This window comes from Vipera berus, assembly GCF_964194415.1.
Source record: "Vipera berus genome assembly, chromosome: 1".
Taxonomy (NCBI): Eukaryota; Metazoa; Chordata; class Lepidosauria; order Squamata; family Viperidae; genus Vipera; species Vipera berus.
The window spans coordinates 136,702,299-136,721,876 of record NC_138202.1 but is presented as its reverse complement, the minus strand read 5'-3'; the positions used below and the strand labels follow the sequence as shown (position 1 = coordinate 136,721,876).

Here is a 19,578-nt window from a genome sequence, read left to right as displayed (position 1 = left end):
ATATTGACCTCTGCTTCCCGCTATGGCTTAGGTCAATTAAACCTTTCACATAACATTTTTTAGTAAGATATAGCGAGAATAAACAAGGTCATCAGCCACATGCAGCATTCTTTTCTAAGAATAGGTCTACAAAAAGGGTCAGCTTTTGGAATTTGTGGGACAGTTTGCCACAAGGGCAATCAAAACCGTATTGTTCCCCAAGCATGCTTATTTTCCTCTGTGCACACCCCAACATGTAGTGTATTGACCCCTTCAAGGTATTCTGCATAAACAAGCGAATCAAAATAACTCAAATTGGTAAGGTGACCAAACACGACTGTGGTGATATTGAACAGTTTTGTTCACATAAAGAACTCTGTAAGCTCTGTAAATTAAAAGAGAGCTCAATTTTAAACCTGTATAAGAAGTTACCATCTTAGGAGAAAAGTTACTTAAGATTAAAAACAGTGACAACCAAAACTCATCAACTTGCAGGAAGGTTGCTATGTGAGAACAACCCTGTGGTTCTTACAGTCTTTTCATATGCTTGAACTAATCTAATCACTTTGCAGATTTTGCAGTTCAGAGAAACAGGGAGATGACAAACTTGAAAATAGAATATAGATTAAAAGAGTAAGGGAAACAGTATGTGGTTGGAAATAATAGGTAATAATGTATGCATCGGATAGACACCTTTATCAAACAAAGTGTTTTAAAATAAATGGGCTTTCAGAGTTCTACAAGAACAGGAAAAGTTATGGAAGTTGGAAAAGAAAGATAAATGGGCCCGTTTATAAGGCTGTTATCAGAAATGAGCAGAGAAGCCTTTATCAGTTACACACAAGAGTATTGTCTTTATGAGCAAACAATAACATTGAAGAGAAGTCATAAATCATGTGTGTTGCTATGGAAAAGATAATTAGAAATTAGTAATCTGTCTATTGATATTGCATTGATGAATATAACAAATACTTTGACTTAGCCATGACCAGACAACAAATCACCAAAGTATGAACCTGCTATATAGCAAGGAGTTTTGACTTTTCTTTGTTAAGACTGAAGGAGTTGATTCACGCAGATATTAGCCCCAAAATGCAAGCGCAATGCTTGTGGTACAGTTACATTTCCCATACATGGGAAATATATAAATTTTTATTTTGTTTTGATTTGTTTTAGTGGTATTTATATTTTATTTTTGACAAAAATAATATTTGGGAATCACTGTGTCATTGGAGCTTTTATTTGAGGAAAAGGTTGTTTAACAACATCTAAAGGACTCAGCTTTATATATTTGATGAAACATGTTACTTCTTAGCTCCCAGGCATATTGACAAATATATATATTTGTCCCAGAGTCCTGAAATATCTACTGTGTTGTGGACTATACCCAAAAGTAATAGAAAAAATGTATTACATGCCCCAAGAAATTTATTGACAAAAAAAGAATGGAATGTAGCAGAATATTGTCAGCTGTACTTGCATATGGTGAGATACTGTGTGGTTTGTTGGGCTTTGATAAAGAATAATGAAAAATTCCACATTCTACAAGTGGAAGAATATTTGAGTGGTAATTGCTTTGTGAGATTTAATTAAATCTGTATATTTACATTTTATCACCATTTTATAACCAAACTGACTTTCATCAGTTAATGTCCCTCTCTGAGAGAAAATGTGAAGTATAAATCAATAAAAATAAATAGGTAAAAGAAAGGGGAAATAATAAGTGTTATATGTATTGAGTTTATCAAAAAGTTGGATATCCAAATTCCAATGGGATAATATACGGATAATAAATTGTATTAATAGACATAAGGTTGTAATATAGGGCAAAATTCACTTAACAATTGTCTTGCCTAACAATGGAAATTTTGGGTCCAATTGTGGTCATAAGTCAAGGACTATGTGTAATAGTTTTGGATATTGTTAATATCTCAAGCTAGTTTGTAAATTCAAAATATTAATTAATAATGCAGATGATTAGATTGCTGGTGACCATCATCTCAGCTTCTTCTGGTAAGCCCTAACTCAATTCATTATAATTCTATTCATTGTTTGTGGATGAATCGATAGATCCAGACAATTTCAGAAATTTGAGTGGAAAAAGAAAATAATTCTATTCTCACAGAAATTTGCTCTTCTGGAATTTTGGTCCTGCATTAGCTATGATGCCCCCAAGGAGGGATGGGTGGGAATATGAATGCAATAATCCTCAGGAGCAAACAAGAGATGAACCCTGCTCAAGTGGTAGTGGTCTATGAATGTCTTTAAATGACCTTAGGCTACAGGAACAATTTAGGGATTCTGCTTGTGTATCCCCACCTACTATAGCTTTATGGAAAGGTCTTCTCCTGGACTGCGTTATCAGTCTGGCTTTGCAGTTTTCCTAGCTCTTGGGGTTGAAGAATTTCACCCTTCAGGGCCTGAGATTTCATGAATTCAGTGATAACCATGATTTTGTCTCAGGTAATTTCTGGTCCCTCTCACTCAAGCAATCATACATTAGACTAGAACTTCACCTTCACAGGTTAATGTCGGTCTGAAAAAGTGATCAGAATATGGAACTTATTGTGATAATAATAATGATGGAAGGGACCTTGGAGGTCATCTAGTCCAACCCCCTGCTCAGGCAGGAAACCCTATAACATTTCAGACAAATGGCTGTCCAATCTCTTCTTAAAAACTTCCAGTGTTGGAGCATTCACCACTTCTGGAGGCAGGTTGTTCCACTGGTTAATTGTTCTAACTGTCAGGAAGTTTCTCCTTAGTTCTAGGTTGCTTCTCTCCTTGATTAGTTTCCATCCGTTGCTTCTTGACTTGCCTTTGGGCGCTTTGGAGAATAGCTTGATTCCCTCTTCTTTGTGGCAGCCCCTGAGATATAGGAACACTGCTATCATGTCCCCCCTCGTCCTTCTCTTCATTAAACTAGACATACCCAATTCCAGCAACCATTCCTCATATGTTTTAGTCTCCAATCCCCTATTTTTTTATTTTTTTATTTATTATTTTTATTTAATTTAATTTTTATATCGCCCTTCTCCCGAAGGACTCAGGGCGGTGTACAGGGCAATACAATAAAATACAATATATAAAAATTAAAAAATATTAAATACAATAGCCCAATTTAATAAATTACAAAACGTTAAAATACCCCTAAACCCATCAGACCAGGCCGGCTTGTTCAAATAAATATGTTTTTAGGTCACGTCGGAAGGAGCGAAGGTCGGGAGCCGTCCGGAGCTCCACCGGTAAACGGTTCCACAGGTCTGGCACGCCCACAGAGAATGCCCTCCCCCTGGGGGCCGCCAGTCGACACTCTTTCACTGACGGCACCCTAAGGAGGCCCTCTCTGTGGGAGCGCACTGGACGAAGGGAAGTTGATGCCGGCAGCAGATGTTCCCGTAAATAACCCGGACCCATGCCATTTAGGGCTTTATAGGTCATAACCAGCACCTTGAATCTTACCCGGAGGACAACTGGAAGCCAATGCAGCTCACGGAGTAGAGGTGTTACATGGGAGTATCGGGAAACTCCCACCACCACTCGCGCGGCTGCATTCTGCACCAGCTGGAGCCTCCGAGTAGTCCTCAAGGGCAGCCCCATGTAGAGAGCATTGCAGTAGTCCAAACGGGAGGTCACGAGTGCATGAGTGACTGTGCGCAAGGCATCCCAGTCTAGATAGGGCCGCAACTGATGCACCAGGCGAACCTGAGCGAAGGCCCCCCTAGTCACAGCTCCTATATGATCATCCAAGGAGAGCTGTGAATCTAGGAGGACACCCAAGTTACGAGCCCTATCTACGGTGGAATATTCTGAATTTCCCGAGACGCCGGCACACACAGCCACTCAGTCTTGTCAGGGTTGAGCCGAAGCCTGTTCCTCCCCATCCAGACCCGGACCGCCTCCAGGCAACGGGACATCACGGAGAGGGCATCACTGGGGTGGTTTGGGGTGGAGATAAAAAGCTGGGTATCATCAGCATATTGATGATACCCAACCCCAAAACCACGAATGATCTCACCCAGCGGCTTCATATAGATGTTGAACAGGAGAGGCGAGAGGACCGACCCCTGAGGCACTCCACAAACGAGGCCTTGAGGCCGACCTCTGCCCTCCTGCCAACACCGACTGCGAACGTCCCAGGAGGTAGGAGGAGAACCACCGTAAAACGGTGCCTCCCACTCCCAACCCCCGAAGACGCTGCAGTAAGATACCATGGTCGATGGTATCAAAAGCCGCTGAGAGGTCTAATAGGACTTTGTTGCTCTTCTCTGTACTCTTTCTAGAGTCTCAACATCTTTTTTACATCGTGGTGACCAAAACTGGATGTAGTATTCCAGGTGTGGCCTTACCAAGGCATTGTAAAGTGGTATTAATACTTCACGTGATCTTGATTCTATCCCTATGTTAATGCAGCCTAGCACTGGGTTGGCTTTTTTGGCAGCTGGAGCATACTGCTGGCTCATATTTAAGTGATTGTCTACTAGGACTCCAAGATCCCTCTCACAGTTACTACTATTGAGCAAGGTACCCCCTATACTATACCTGTATATTTGGTTTTTCTTGCCTAAATGTAGAACCTTACTTTTTTCACCATTGAATTTCATTTTGTTAGATAGATGTGTCCTTCCTGATTTGTTTATGGTTAGTCTGGACCTGTGCAGGGTGAGTGGACTATCCCTGTGGTCTATCACATTGATTCTTATAAGCACCTTATGGATACTGTTAGATTTCAAAAACACTGGGGTGTTTTCCCAGAAATGGGAGACAGTTTTATCAAATGCTCAGTGCACCTTTTGAAGAGGTAGGCTAAGTGCTTGGCAACACAGCTTCCAAATGATTTCAGTCTGGGAATCAAGCACTACATTGTATGGGATTCACTTTAGCTTGTGGTTTTTGAGAAAGTGAATGAAGCTCTAGGTAGTAAGTATACAACTGTATTGAGACTTGGATTGTTGTTGTACTTCGGCCTGTGGGAACCCAGTCAATGTGTGACTGGTTGGATCAGAGAAACTGGAATTTGGTGATGGAGTGATTCCGATGCTTGAAAAAGATAGTGGTATGATCCTTCCTGTAGAGGCCTTCCATAGATGCAGCCATGCTGGATAACTAATGTCCAGTGTCCAGTCTTCCATGTGTTGAGAAGGTTCCTGAGATAGTGGTTAGGATTCAAACTGGCAGTAACCTGTAGGAAATGAATTACCGTATCAGACATGGTTTCTGACACTGCATTGGTCGTGCTGGTGGATAATACAGCCAGTTTGCAACTTGGATATATAATTCTAGATTCATGGCTACTGCTGGGCAGGTGGAGGCTGTGGCTAGAGAGGTCCTTTGCCCAGATACAACTGGTGGGCCAGTTGTATCTTCTCTTGTAGAAAGAGACTGGCCACAGTGTCTCATATCCTGGTCCTCTTCTCTACAATTACTACAGCATGTTTACATGAGCTGGCATTGAGGACTACTCAGAAGCTGTTGTTGGTGTATGATGCAGTAGCCTGCCTGTTGCCAAGGGAGAGCTATTATTTATTAGTGCTGGAGGATCTGCACTGGCTACTGTTCAATTCATAGTGGTTTTGACCACTGAAAACTGGTAAGATTTGCTCCCAGTTACCACAGGGACATCTGTTATAAATGAAACTTGTCTCCCTGGTTTGCACATTCCTGTATCCACAGAAACTTTAGAACTATTTAAAATTATTCCAATGAATAAAATAACCCTAAACATTAACAAGGTGTATTAAATCTGTAGATTTAGATAAACAATACTGGTAATCACGAATGAAGCACAGAATATGTTTAGTATATAATACTCTATTCATGTTCCCCCCCAGTCACTTTGATACCTAAAATGTTTTTAGATTACCTGATAAAACATGGCAATGGTTTCAAAATCAAATTATATAAAATAAAATAAATATCCTTGTTGAGTTTCATATCACATTCTAATAAGTAAAGATATAATTCAATTTATTATAACCCAAGCTAACAGATAGGACTGTCACATTTTAATCCAATCCACAACATAGGAAGGTAATTTGTTTTAAAACAAAATGCACTTCAAAAATATAAACTTGTACTTTCAATGTTTTTTTTCCCATCTGCAGCAGAGTAACCACAACCAAATACGTTTGGAGTTATTCAGAGACGCTGCATGTTCAAATATCCACAGATAATATATTATCCAATGTTTGATGTTCTTTTATAAACCAGATTGCATGAGATGTACTGTCAAAGGTAACACAGTTTGAAGTCTTCCAGCAAAGTCACTGTCAATATTTTACAAAGAAATTAGGTGAAGAAACGTGTTACTAAGAAATTAGGTGAACTCTTGCACACTGCAGGATCTTTATCCACTTTCAAACTGACAAATATAAAATCATTGAGAAGGGAAGGGGAATGAGGAAAATGTTTGTAGAGAAAGGGACCTTTATTAATCTTGGAGCCAATTTACAAGATTTTCCCCTCAGATTCCTTTCCTTCATATTAAAGTAAAATTCAAAATGTATGCTAAAATAGAATTCAGATTCAAAAGTTGTTCAAGACTGAGTATTTAAACATGGTTAACAATCTATGGCAGTGAAAGTTGGACCATAAAAAAGGCTGAGCGCCAAAGAATTGAGGCCTTTGAACTATGGTGCTGGAGAAGACTCCTGCGAGTCCCTTGCACTGCAAGGCAATCAAACCGGTCAGTCCTAGAGGAGATCAACCCTGACTGCTCTTTAGAAGGCCAGATCCTGAAGCTAAAACTCAAATACTTTGGCCACCTAATGAGAAGGACGGACTCACTGGAGAAGAGCCTAATGCTGGGAAAGGTTGAGGGCAATAGAAGAATGGGATGACAGAGAATGAGGTGGCTGGATGGAGTCACTGAAGCAGTAGGCGTGAGCTTAAATGTACTCCAGTGAAAGTTGCTTTGCAAAATTGTTCAAAAATTATCTTAACTTTTCAAAGTTTTATTTAAGATTGTGCAATAATGGATCTGAAGCAAAAAAAAATAATGTTGGTATATCATTAATGGAACTGCAATGTCGATGTGGTAGTTGTGTAGCCTAGAGGGAAGGAAAAATTGGTGACTTTGAATCCATCATGATTCCTGATTACTGGATGGACAAATCCCTGCAGTTCTTGTGGCAAGATTTTGGAAGTGGTTTGCCTGTTTCGTAAGGTCTGGCCTAAGATCACTCAGCTAGTTTTATGCTTAAAGCAGGACTACGATCTACAATGCCCAGTTTCTAGCCTAATGCATTAACCACTACACCACATCCTAGTTATCATCCTAGAAAATAAAAGATCAAATTGTGAAACACTAATGGAGTGTGAAAAGTTCACCATTTTCCCTAGTATTGCATGAATTCCATGAAAATCCATAGCTTTACGGACATGCTCTAAAACAATTTTTCTACTTCTGACCCAATCAGCTCCATGTCCCTACTTCTGTTTCTTTCCATATAACACAAGCAAGAGCCTTATGCAGTTCCTAAGTAAAACATTACTTAAGTAAACCATTTCCTCAAAATCTTCTTTGTCTGATCAACCACCAATCCAAAAAGAAGAGCAACAGTGAAAAATAACAGTGATCATTAGTGGAACCATAGTAATTAATAAGGCTGCCCTGTACATACCATTTATCAACATCTTTTGAATCCATTTGAGCCACCAATTTTGAAAAGTTTTTAATCAAAATTACTATCTGAGGTTAGCACCATATACTGTATATTTGCCCTATCCCTCTCCTAGAAACTTCTTTTCCAGTGGGAAAATGTGCCTTGTTTTTTTTTAAAAAAGTAGCTTCAGGTGTTGAATCACCAAGTTTACTTAAAATCCTTCTGTTCTTGGAAGGATATCTAAGACTTTTAATAAGCAGGAAATCACCAAAGATGACACAAACATAAATGTTTATAGAACAGCCAACATTTCTGAGGGTCAAAGGTAAAATAAAAATCTTTTTATTTGACTAGCTTACAAAAATATATGAAATATAAGTGCATTTTTAAAACAAGAAGTAGATTTTTTAAAAAATACTTCAAAAATAGCACTAGAGAAACAAATTCAGAAAAGGATTTTTAAGAATCAGGGAGAGGATAAAGAGGAAAAGTGCATTCTTTTTTTCATTTTTTCCCCCTTGCACAGAAGATTCAGTGGGAAGGAGAAACATTACTTTTGTCTGCATATCACCCCGTAGCAACCTTTTTAAATAATGTAAAGAGGGGATTGGTAAAAGCCCCCCCCTCCCAGGTCAAATGATTATAGATCTGAGCAATTATTTTTTCCAGTGCAGCTGCAGCAAAGTCATGTTTACTGTCTCTCTGATCAGAGACCGTTCTTTTTGAGTAGTTTTAACAGTCCCTCACTTGTGCAAGCCATATCCATCCTCTGGGCCAGTATAAATTACAGCAATCCGAAAAGGTGATATTTATAGGCAGGAATGAAAAAAAAATTCTTCCATCAGTTTCCATCCAGGAATCTGGACCAGCAGAGCAAGATGTTGCAAATAAAGTCATAGGCTCTATCTCAGGGGTATCAAACTCAATTTCATTGAGAGCCGCATCAGCATTGTGGTTGCCCTCAGGGGGCCGGGTGGGTATGGCCAGGGTGGGCGTGGCCTACTGGGTGAGTGTGGCTAGAGTGCGTATGGCTTACTGGGTGGGCATGGCCAGCTCTACATCGTTCGCATCAAGGGTGCCTATGGGGGCCTGGGCAGGAGTGGGACAGATCTGAGGGTCTCTGGGCCAGGGCCAAGGCAGTGGAGGCCATTCCCTCACTGTTTCCAGGATGGCTTCGCAGGCCACATGAAACCACTTCGTGGGCTGCATCCGACCCCCGGGCCTTGTGTTTGACATGTCTGCTCTATCTCTTCCCCCTCAGGTTGTTACCAATCGGTGCAGGGGGAAAAATCCTGAAATTACTATAATCATTCATGTATGCACTCTATTCTTAAAAAAAATTGTATTAAATTTTCAAAAAGTACAATTTATTTGTCTTTTAATAATAACATATCTATACAAGTTGAATAGCTGAGTAACTATGTTAATATCACATAAAAGATGAAATACTTTAAAATTATAACATATTTTAACATATAATAAATGTGTATATTATATAAAGCAAGCCGTATGAAAAATAAAAAAATAAGACGGGGGGGAACCTATTTTAAATAGTCCTTGACTTACCAACCATACATTTAGTGACCATTCAATGTTACAACAGCACTGAAAAAAATTGACTTACGATCGGTTTTCTCATGACCGCTTCAGTATCACCATGGTCACATGATCAGAATTCAGGCCTTGGCAACTGGCATATATATTTGTGGCAGTTGTTTGTTTTGTTTTGTTTTAATCCCATTTATATCCCGCCCTTCTCCGAAGACTCAGGGCGGCTTACAAGCTTAGCAGTTGCACTTTTCCAAGGTCATGTGATCACCATATGTAACTTCAGCTGGCTTTTGAGAAACAAAATCAGTGGGGAAGCAAGATTCACTTAATGACTGCCTGATTCATATAACAACTGCAGTGATTTGCTTAATGACTGGCCAAAAAAAGGTGAAATGGGACAAAACTCACTTAAGTGTCTTGTTTAGCAATCACGTTGGGCTCAATTGTGGATCAAGGACTACCTCTATGAAGAGACTAAGAAAAAAAAGATACTCTTCCCAGAAAACAACTGTATTATCACAAATTGCCACAACACTGCAGCATTGTCCCCCTCCCCCATGTATTAGTTTTATTGGTTGCTTTGGACCATGATTATCCTCTCAAGATACTTATGCAAGATCTTGAGAGGTCTTCCCTGGCATTCCCCAAATTCACACCCATTGATGATGGGTCTGCAGAACCCACTGGAGCCATCCAGAGCTTACAGGACTTGTGTGCATAACAGACACAACAAGCAATGGCTCTGAGGGTATGTTACCAGTTTCTTTTCAATCCCCACCCCCCAACAGCAATAGCATATTACTTCTGGGAGTTCTAGTCTTTTTGGATCTCTTTTTCTTCATGCTGTTTTATTTGGCTTAATTTTGATGCCATTTTATTACTGGTACTTTTATTTGTTTTGTAAATTAGGCTGTTGGCATTCTTCCCAATCATGTACCTTTTGAATCAGGCGTAAGGCCTTCAAAGGCCCCATTCTGCAGGTGCGGCCTTGCAAAAGCGAACTTTCTTCCTCGGGTAATTATGTACGTTGTTTATCCCTTAGGAAAGGTCACACAGTGGATTCTTGTAAGTCTTGCCAGGTGGTAGCAAAACAGAATATGTGCACATATCCCCTCCTCTAACCTATAAGCTACTCCTTGGGGGGAGGGGGACTCTTAGAGCAGCCAATTCTGAGACTATTATAGCCCTTTGTTTTTTATCCAAAATTTTCACTCTGTCTCAAAAGTTACCAGGTACCTCCTATGTCCTACCTCAAAAATATTTTATATCTCCGCCTGCCAATAATTTTCTCTTTGCTGTCCAGAGTCAAGATTGCAAGATGGGTGGCTCCATAAATTGATACAATAAATCAATCCAAAGACATCTGCAGTTTTACCACCAGCATCAAGAAAATAATTCATTGTGTACGATAAGCCACCTGGGAAAGCCAAGGGAAATCATCAAAACAATTAAAAAATGAAAGTTAGAATATTTCAGGCATGTGATGCGACACCCAGAAAAATACGGCATACTCCATTTAATCCTCCAGGCAAAGATTGAAGGCATACGAGGTCCAGGCAGAAGAAGAACATCATGTCTTCAAAATCTAAGGGACTGGTTTGGACAAAACTCAGCAGCACTTTTTCCTGCAGCTGCTGATAAAAACAGGATCAACAACAGGATCGCCAATATCTAATAACGGATATGGCACAAGAAGAAGTATATAAAACCTTCTAAAAGTTTCACTCCTGCCAATCAGAGCAAAAAAAGAAAGAAAGAGGATCTAAGTCTTTTCGTATGGCCCTATAATTGCAGATTTTACACCCTGCTGGTTATTGTCTTTGATTCTACTGGTGTATCAATGCCAGATTTGCCAGTTTAGAAAATCCATTCCCCTTTGGCTCCAAATGCAGTTTTTAAGGGAAAAACAGTCTCAGCTGAGTTTTCATCCTTTATGTCATTTCTCTTTATCAGATATCCAGAATAGAAGGGACACCCCCTCCCCCCCAATTATCTTGCAGTTTCGGGAGTCAAAGCCAATCGTGTTGCCCTTTGAAAACTCTTCCACTCTCTCGTGCTCTTATATTGCTTTAGCATCCATGGGTCTCTTCTAGGATGGGCATTGGATTTTGACCATTATCCTCCTGTTTCCATATTTCTGATCAACCCCATAGACTTCCTGAAGCATTATAATGCTGGCCACTGCTTCCTCTGGCCCTCATTCACATATTCTTCTTGTCTTTCCTGCAAGCGCTGTGGCTAACCACCCAACTGCAGTCATTGTTCCTGAGAATCCTCCCCTTGCTGGTGGGCTCCTCAAGCATCACTTTTTTTTGCACTCTCCACATCTTTCACTTTCCTCATTGGAACAACCATCGCACACCAGCTCTAAATCTTCTATAGGTTGTTATCAAAAGTTTGCCTTCTTCTCTTCTCAAAGTTAGTGTTTCTATTTTGGTTCTTTCTCAAACCCACACCTTTCCAATTATCCCCAATTACAAGGTTCTGTCTGGTTCCCCATTATGCCGAGTTCAGTCAGAGGTATCCAAAAGTGAAACTTTGTTGTCTCTTCCATCCATAACTATTCTGTCACCTGACACTCAGGTCACAAACTAGATACGGTTTTCTTCAAAAAGGGATTATTCCACAAAAGTCTCCTCAACTGAGTAGGCAGATTTAGCAGACTGTTCAAGAGGGCAATGTTTCAGCCCTCTTCAATACTATTTTTCCTTCTACTCACCAGTGGATTGTATTTTTATGATTTTATGATTTTATAAAATGGTTTGAAGGGCTACTACATTCTCCAATACCTCTGTGAAAGCTTTTTTTGTCTTTCTCGTGCTACACTGGGTTCCCTATAGGCTTCCACGCACAGTGAAGAAATCTGTAAATCCCTTCATACCTTCATACGCAGGTAGTCCTTGACTTACAACAGTTCATTTAGTGACCATTCAAAGTTAGTACTGAAAAAAGTGACTTATGACTGTTTTCCACACTTAGGACCGTTGCAGCATCCCCATGGTTACATGATCAAAATTCAGATGCTTGGCAACTAGTTCATATTTATGACCATTAATGTGTCCCAGGGTTTATGTGATCCCCTTTTACAACCTTCTGACAAGCAATGTCAATGGGAAAGCCACATTCACTTAACAACCATGTTACTAACTTAACAACTGCAGTGATTCTCTTAACAACTGTGGCAAAAAAGATTGTAGAATGGCTCAAAATTCACTTAACTAAAGTTTCATTTTGTTGTTGTTAGTTACGAAGTCGTGTCCGACCCATCGCAACCCCATGGACAACGTTCCTCCAGGCCTTCCTGTCGTATCATCTTCTGGAGTCCATTTAGGCTCACGGCTACTGCTTCAGTGACTCCATCCAGCCACTTCATTCTCTGTTGTCCCCTTCTTCTCTTGCCATCAACCTTTCCCAGCATTAGGCTCTTCTCCAGTGAGTCCTTCCTTCTCATTAGGTGGCCAAAGTATTTGAGTTTCAACTTCAGGATGTGGCCTTCTAAAGAGCAGTCAGGGTTGATCTCCTCTAGGACTGACCGGTTTGATCGCCTTGCAGTCCAAGGGACTCGCAGGAGTCTTCTCCAGCACCATAGTTCAAAGGCCTCAATTCTTTGGCGCTCAGCCTTTTTTATGGTCCAACTTTCACTGCCATACATTGCAACTGGGAAGACCATAGCCTTGACTATACGCACTTTTGTTGGCAGGGTGATGTCTCTGGTTTTTAGTTTTCTGTCTAAATTTCCCATGGCTTTCCTCCCCAGGAGCAAGCGTCTTAATTTTTTGGCTGCAGTCCCCATCTGCGGTGATCTTGGAGCCCAGGAAAATAAAATCTGTCACTACCTCCATTTCTTCCTCATCTATTTGCCAGGAATTGAGAGGGCCGGATGCCATGATCTTGGTTTTCTTAATGTTAAGTTTCAAGCAAACTTGTGCACTCTCCTTCTTTTCCAGCAACAAAAGGCTCTTTATTTCCTCTTCACTTTCTGCCATTAGAGTGGTATCATCTGCATATCTTAGGTTGTTGATATTTCTCCCGGCAATCTTAATTCCAACTTTTGATTCATCTATCCCTGCCTTTCTCATGATGTGCTCTGCATATTAGTTAAACAGGCAGGGTGACAGTATACTCCTTTCCCAATTTTGAACCAATCAGTGGTTCCGTGTCCAGTTCTCACTGTTGCTTCTTGACCCGCATGTAGGTTTCTCAAGAGACAAATAAGATGGTCTGGTACGCCCATCTCTTTAAGAACTTGCGACAGTTTGTTATGATCCACACAATCAAATGCTTTAGCATAGTCAATGAAGCAGAAGTAGATGTTTTTCTGGAACTCCCTAGCTTTCTCCATGATCCAGCGTATGTTGGCAATTTGATCTCTAGTTCCTCTGCCTCTTTGAAATCCTGCCTGTACTTCTGGTAGTTCTCAATCCACATACTGCTGGAGTCTAGCTTGTAGGATTTTAAGCATAACTTTACTAGCATGTGAAATGAGTGTAATGGTGCGATAGTTTGAACATTCTTTGGCACTGTTGTGATTCAGAGTCAGCCTGTGGGTTCGGCAGTTGGGTCGGACGATTCAGAGGAGGAGGAGGGAGGTGTTGTAGAGCTTGCTGAGGGTGTTGGAGAGCTTGCTGATGAGAGCCCTCTGCCAGGGCCCTCCCACCTGGTTACGACGCAGACCCAGCTGTGTGAGCCTGACAGCGTGGATGAAGATGACCCACAGCTGGCCCTGTTCAAGGACGCCCGACGCAGGAGGCAGTCAATCAGGAGTAAACAGAGGAAGGCAATGGGGCACCTCGGAAGGAGGCAGAGAGAAGCCACGCCCTGAACTGTTTAAAAGGGGAATGCGTGGGAGGGCTGGTTTGCTAAAGGCAACCGTTTGAATAGCTCCTGTTTCATGGTTCGTGTCTTGTTTTTGCTCTGTTTGCTTTTGTGTCCATAAATTTGGCAGGCTTAGTTCCAGCCTCTTGCCTTCTTGTAAAAGGGGTTGTCCCTGCCTTATCTGCAGGGCCGGTAGTAGGCTGGTACAGAACAGGCACTGCCTTTCTTTGGAATTGGAATGTAAACTGATCTTTTCCAATCCTGTGGCCACTGTTGAGTTTTCCAAATTTGCTGGGAAATTGAGTGTAGCACTTTTACTGCATCGTCTTTTAAGATTTTGAATAGCTCAGCTGGAATACTGTCACCTCCACTAGCTATGTTGTTGCTCAGCTTTCCTAAGGCCCACTTCACTTCACATTCTAAGATGTCTGGCTCAAGGTCAGTGATCACCTCATCGTGGCTTCCTACTTTAGCATTCCAATCCCCCATGATGATAAGGACATGATTTTTTGGTGTTAGTTCTATAAGGTGCTGTAGGGCTTCATAGAACCGGTCAATTTCATCCTCTTCAGCACCGGTGGTTGGGGCATAGACTTGGACTATTGTTTATATTGAATGGGTTTGCCTTGGATTTGAACTGAGATCATTCTGTCATTTTGGGGATTGTATCCCAGTATTGCTTTTCCTACTCTTTTATTGACTATGAAGGCTACTCCATTTCTTCTGAGGGATTCTTGCCCGCAGTAGTATACCTGATGGTCCTCTGAATGAAATTCACCCATTCCTGTCCATTTTAGTTCGCTGATTCCTAAGTTGTCGATGTTAATGTTTCACTTAGCAATAGAAATTTTGGGCTCAATTGTGGTTGTAAGTCGAGGACCACCTGTATTGCAACCTCCGTACTTATTGTTGCTGCCCATTCTACAAGTTCAAATATGGTCGGCATACTGGGTCCCATGTAAAAAATGTCATCTCGTGAGTCACGTTTTTTTCTATCAATACCTACCTTCTAAATACAGCATAAAACCTGAGGTATGCCTGTTTCTGGCCCAGCTCTCATTTTGGAAGGCCATCAAAACCTGGCTGTTCTGGCAAGCTTTTTGCTGTGGTGTTTTGTGGTGGAGTATTATGCAGATGAAAGAGTTGTCTGTACATTTTGATACTGTTTTATCATTTTGGTTTGCTTTATTGTTTTGCTGATGTTTTAAAGCCACTTTGCATGCCACCTTGAATCACTTTGCAACTGTCAGAAGAGATTTATTTATTTCTTATTTAGGAACCAAGTTAATAAATGAGAAATAAATATCTTCTGACACATACCTTCATGATTAAGTTATTTTAGCTCAGCAGACAAGGGAGCAAAGTTTTTAACTTAACACTGGAAATCTGTTGTTTTTTTTAGAATTCTTGAAGGCCTGTCTCTGCATTCCATTTAGGAATGAAAATGCCTTCAATTTCCCAACCCTTCCACTCTGGGTGTGAAACCACACCTTTCCTTCAGTTTTCAAAGAGCACCCTCTTTCTCTTTGCCCTTCTCAATGGACTCGCCTGAGTCTTTTTCCTGAGCGTTTTTTCCCAGAGAGCTGCAATGGCCAGTCTTTTGTTACAAGCTAGCTAAGCAAATATGCCCTTTCCAAATCTGTGATTCCTCTGGATAAAATTTTTATCCAGAGTCGTTGCGTGGGTCTTTGTTCTCTGAAAAATGGAAGAAGAGCCCTTTAAGTTATCGTAGAAGTACAAAAATGGATTCAGTGGGTTATGTATGAGGGGTTGGTTTCCCATCAAGAAATTCCTTAAGCTCTAGAATATTTTCAGCAGGTCTTGAATAGGAACATACCCCATATGTATGAATTCACAGATGCCCATTCCAAGACTTTCAGATAGAGATAAGGAACCATTTTTATGTGCAAAATTTAGTGGTCTATTTGTTTTCTACCAGAAGAGGGTCAACTGAATCAACTTAACAATTGGACTGGCCCATTCAAGGGTGCAGCTGGAGAATGCAATACATTAAAGATTAACTGACTTAGATTGTAAATTACTAATATTGCAAATACTGTATTTGCATATAAGTCCCATAATTGATATTCCCAGTATATTTCTTAATCAAACGTACTGTCATGTCAGAATAAACATTTTTGTTTTTCTAGCTCTAAAATGGTACTTATTTGCCGATCAGCAGTGAATTGTGGATTAAATAGGAGACAATGAAATTCTTACATATTACCAAAAGTATATTAGTGACAAACGAGTGTCAACACAAGCTAATGTTCTGTACATTTTTGCTGAGACATATTTTTGAAAAGATTTAATTCCCTGAATAAAACAAATTCATTTTTTTATGTTTCACCCATGTTTAATTCTTTCCCCAATACAGAGAGCATGATCAGTGCAAGTTTTACTTAAAAGGAAAGAATTGTTTTAAATTAACTCTGAAGCTTACTTCCAGAAATCCCCAAAGCAAATTGCCTGAGAAACTGAAGCATACAGTGTTAGTGTTTGATAGCCATATTATTTATGTATCCAGCCCAAAGCTGAATTTCTATCAGATCATATAAAAGAAGAGATTTTCAGGTCATATGACAGCTGGGTGCAGAATATAAGCAGTTCACTTTGTGTATGTTTCTATAAGTGTATGTATTAAAGGAGAGTTCATTTTATAACCACCAGAACTTTTGAAACAAACAGTTCACATATACCTTCAATAATAGTATACCCAGTTTCACATGGCAATAGCCTAGTTACAAGAAAGAGATTTTTCTAATCTTCCATGCAGTGCAGAACATTCTGCTATGTTCCCCCAAGAGCTTTTCACAGGGTTGTTTTTTTTACAGAAATACTGAAGAACATCTAAAATGTATAACAAACCATGGATTCTCTTGAATACTCACGCCATACTTTGACAATTCTGTCAAATTCAGTTTTAATATCTTAAACCTTTAAAGATTTTAAGTGACACTTAAAATTTATGACACATTTCCCCCTTCCCACTTGCAGGCTTTATAGGGGTTGGAGGGGGATGGCACTTTTTAAGAGTAATGCCGTTTTGTTTAAGCTGTAGTTTTTTTTTTCCTATTAAAACGTAATAAGTAATAATGAGCTAAATGTCCTGGCATGCACTGGCATTCATAGTCACCATGTGAATTCTTAACACTCCTTCAAATATAGGAAGATCTAATAGACCGTGGAGAGTATATTTGTTCATATTTGACTAAATCAGTTCTTGTTCTGTGTCGCAGGGATCCTGTATCGCAAGTCCTGTGCCTCCTCTGCAGCTTGTCTCATGACCTCTGCCGGATACCAGACTTTCTGTACTCCAGGGAAGATAAACTCTGTTTGTATAAGCTGCTGCAACACTCCACTTTGTAATGGGCCCAGGCCAAAGAAGCGAGGAAACGCTGGCGCCATGCCTAGGGCAGGAGTATTAACAACCATGCTGCTGTCTAGCTTGCCGTTTCTATCACCCGCACATTGCTAAACTCTAAGGGAAGATTCCCTCTGTTGCCATCATTCTTCCTGTGTCACTTCTCTCAAAGGCACAGCTGGTTTCCATTGTGATGTTGTTTGCTTTCCCAAAAGAAGAGTTTTGTCTGGAAAAAAGTCTCAACAACTTCATTACTTGCAGAATAGATCTAGTTGTCTGATTTTTTTCCAGTATGCACTTTAAAACAAAATGAAACAAAGAAAAATAAATCAACAGTTCGGTCCGTACAAAAGCACTATCATTCATGTTATTGGAAAATAGTCTATTGAAATTAGCACTTGAACTTGGAGGGTACAGGTTGTTGGCTGTAAAATCTTTCTTTTTGTTTTCCTTTATTGCTGCTGCTTTTAGCCTATTGTGTATTCTATAATTTTTTATGAGTATTTACTACTCATGTTCGCAAATGCCATTCTGGTTAACAAGACTTGGATCTATGCTGGTTTCCAGAGGCATTGTTCTCACATTGAGCTCCAGTGACTCGGGATTCTGTTTTGATAAACTGGAGTCAATTTCAGCCTCATCCTGAAGAATATTTGAGGAAGCCTTCTGTGCTGCTTTGGTGGAAGACTTTCGCCTGGATGACGCGAAGATCAGTGGGCGTTTGGAACGATTGATATTGGCTCCAGAGTTTAAACTAGTTGCCAAGTACTTCTGTTTGTTGGCATGCTCTATGGACAGGCGACATCGGAGGACTTGAAGAAAGACCTTCCGGAAATGTTGGGAGGAAATGTTGTACAGGAGTGGATTCACCACAGAGCTAAGGTAAAAGAAGATATCTGCTATGGGGAGGAGAATAATATATGCCCTGAAATAAGAGACTGTCCAGTCTTGCTTGGGCCTGGCAGCCATCATGATCCTTCGAACTTGATTCGGTAGCCAGCATATCGCCAGTGTTGCAACAATCAAACCTGCAAGGAAGGAGAAGAGAGAAAAAGAACTTGTGAAACCAAATCATAAAATATTTAGAATCAGTGCTCCACTTACCGGCTAGGAAATGATACCAGTTTTTCAGTGTTTTGCTTGACAGCATCTTCCGCCAGTAGCAAAACACATTCTGAGACAGACAGAAGGGGGGAAAAGGCAACCCACGGGTTTCAAGGTCATTGGAGTCTGTATTCCAATAAGTATTGTGTAACATGTAAGGTAGCTTTTCTTTTGATCCTTGACATTGGTTAAGTTCGAGTGCTTTATTTCATTTGTACTGCATTCTTAAAATATTTTGTTATTGATACTCTGTTGCCTATTCCTCCTTCTCCTTTTCATTACTAAATAATACAGCCATATTAGAACAGGCAATATCCGAAAGCAGATCAAATTCCACTTATATTTTAAAAAAAAATGTGCATACAATTTGGCATTATTTTTGGTAACTTTTCTCCTACAGAAAATATTTTTATGTACAGTGTGAAAGGCTCTTTTTATGACAGAGTATATAAAGGGTGTTCAGGAAAGAAGCTGCAGTTGAATTAAAATAAAATAGCACAGAGAACAAACATTAACTGTTCCTGGAAATGGAATTTCTAGAGAACACAGTTTGTTCCAAGTTTTGCTGTCCAGCTAGTTTGCATTCACCTGTAAATGTGAATATTTATTTCATTGAGGTTCGCTTAATTTTGTTGAAGAAGCATATTAAAATATTTATCCTTAACTTTCTTATTGCTGGCAAGAGAAGAATGCCAGGCTCCCAGGGCTGACAAAAAAAAACCACTGATTCCATAGTTTTAAAATATTCAGCATGCTTCACACACATCGTCTTGTTTACTTGTTGAACAAACTAATGGAATAAATCAATATTAACCATCCTGAACAATAGCTTCCTTAGATTTACATTTTCTTAATCAACTTTTTAAGTGCAGGGTTAAACCATCTTTCCAGAATGGTAATTGAGTATAACCTCTGATTTCCAACCCAATTTCAATTACTGAAATATTTCTAAATTTAAGAAAAATCACTATAAAATGAAAGATGCATTTGTAGCCTCCATCTTGATGGATGTTCATGGATGGGTTTGAGGGAAAGAAAGAAAATGTTCAAAGTTTTTAGCTTATTTACCCTTGCTGGGGTATTCCTTGTTTTAGAGCAAAGGTGCCTTATCTGTGAAAGAGAATAATTTATCCAAATGTTGGCTGTTCCATTGCACGTTTT

The 19,578-nt window shown here is 39.9% G+C and overlaps 2 protein-coding genes across 2 annotated transcripts in view; one reads left to right on the top strand and one right to left on the bottom strand.

Moving 5' to 3' along the window:
• LYPD1 (LY6/PLAUR domain containing 1) overlaps positions 1-17,427 on the top strand; it is a gene marked incomplete at its 3' end in the record, with an annotated part of 38,105 nt that extends 20,678 nt beyond the window's left edge. The window contains exon 3 of the mRNA XM_081342107.1: positions 17,189-17,427. Within this exon, the coding sequence (XP_081198233.1) occupies positions 17,189-17,427 (239 nt within the window). The remainder of the gene's footprint in view (positions 1-17,188) is intronic.
• A 393-nt stretch (positions 17,428-17,820) lies between these two features.
• Positions 17,821-19,578, bottom strand: part of GPR39 (G protein-coupled receptor 39) — a gene marked incomplete at both ends in the record, with an annotated part of 188,205 nt that continues 186,447 nt past the window's right edge. Inside the window, one exon of the mRNA XM_081312753.1 lies at positions 17,821-18,341. Within this exon, the coding sequence (XP_081168879.1) occupies positions 17,821-18,341 (521 nt within the window). The remainder of the gene's footprint in view (positions 18,342-19,578) is intronic.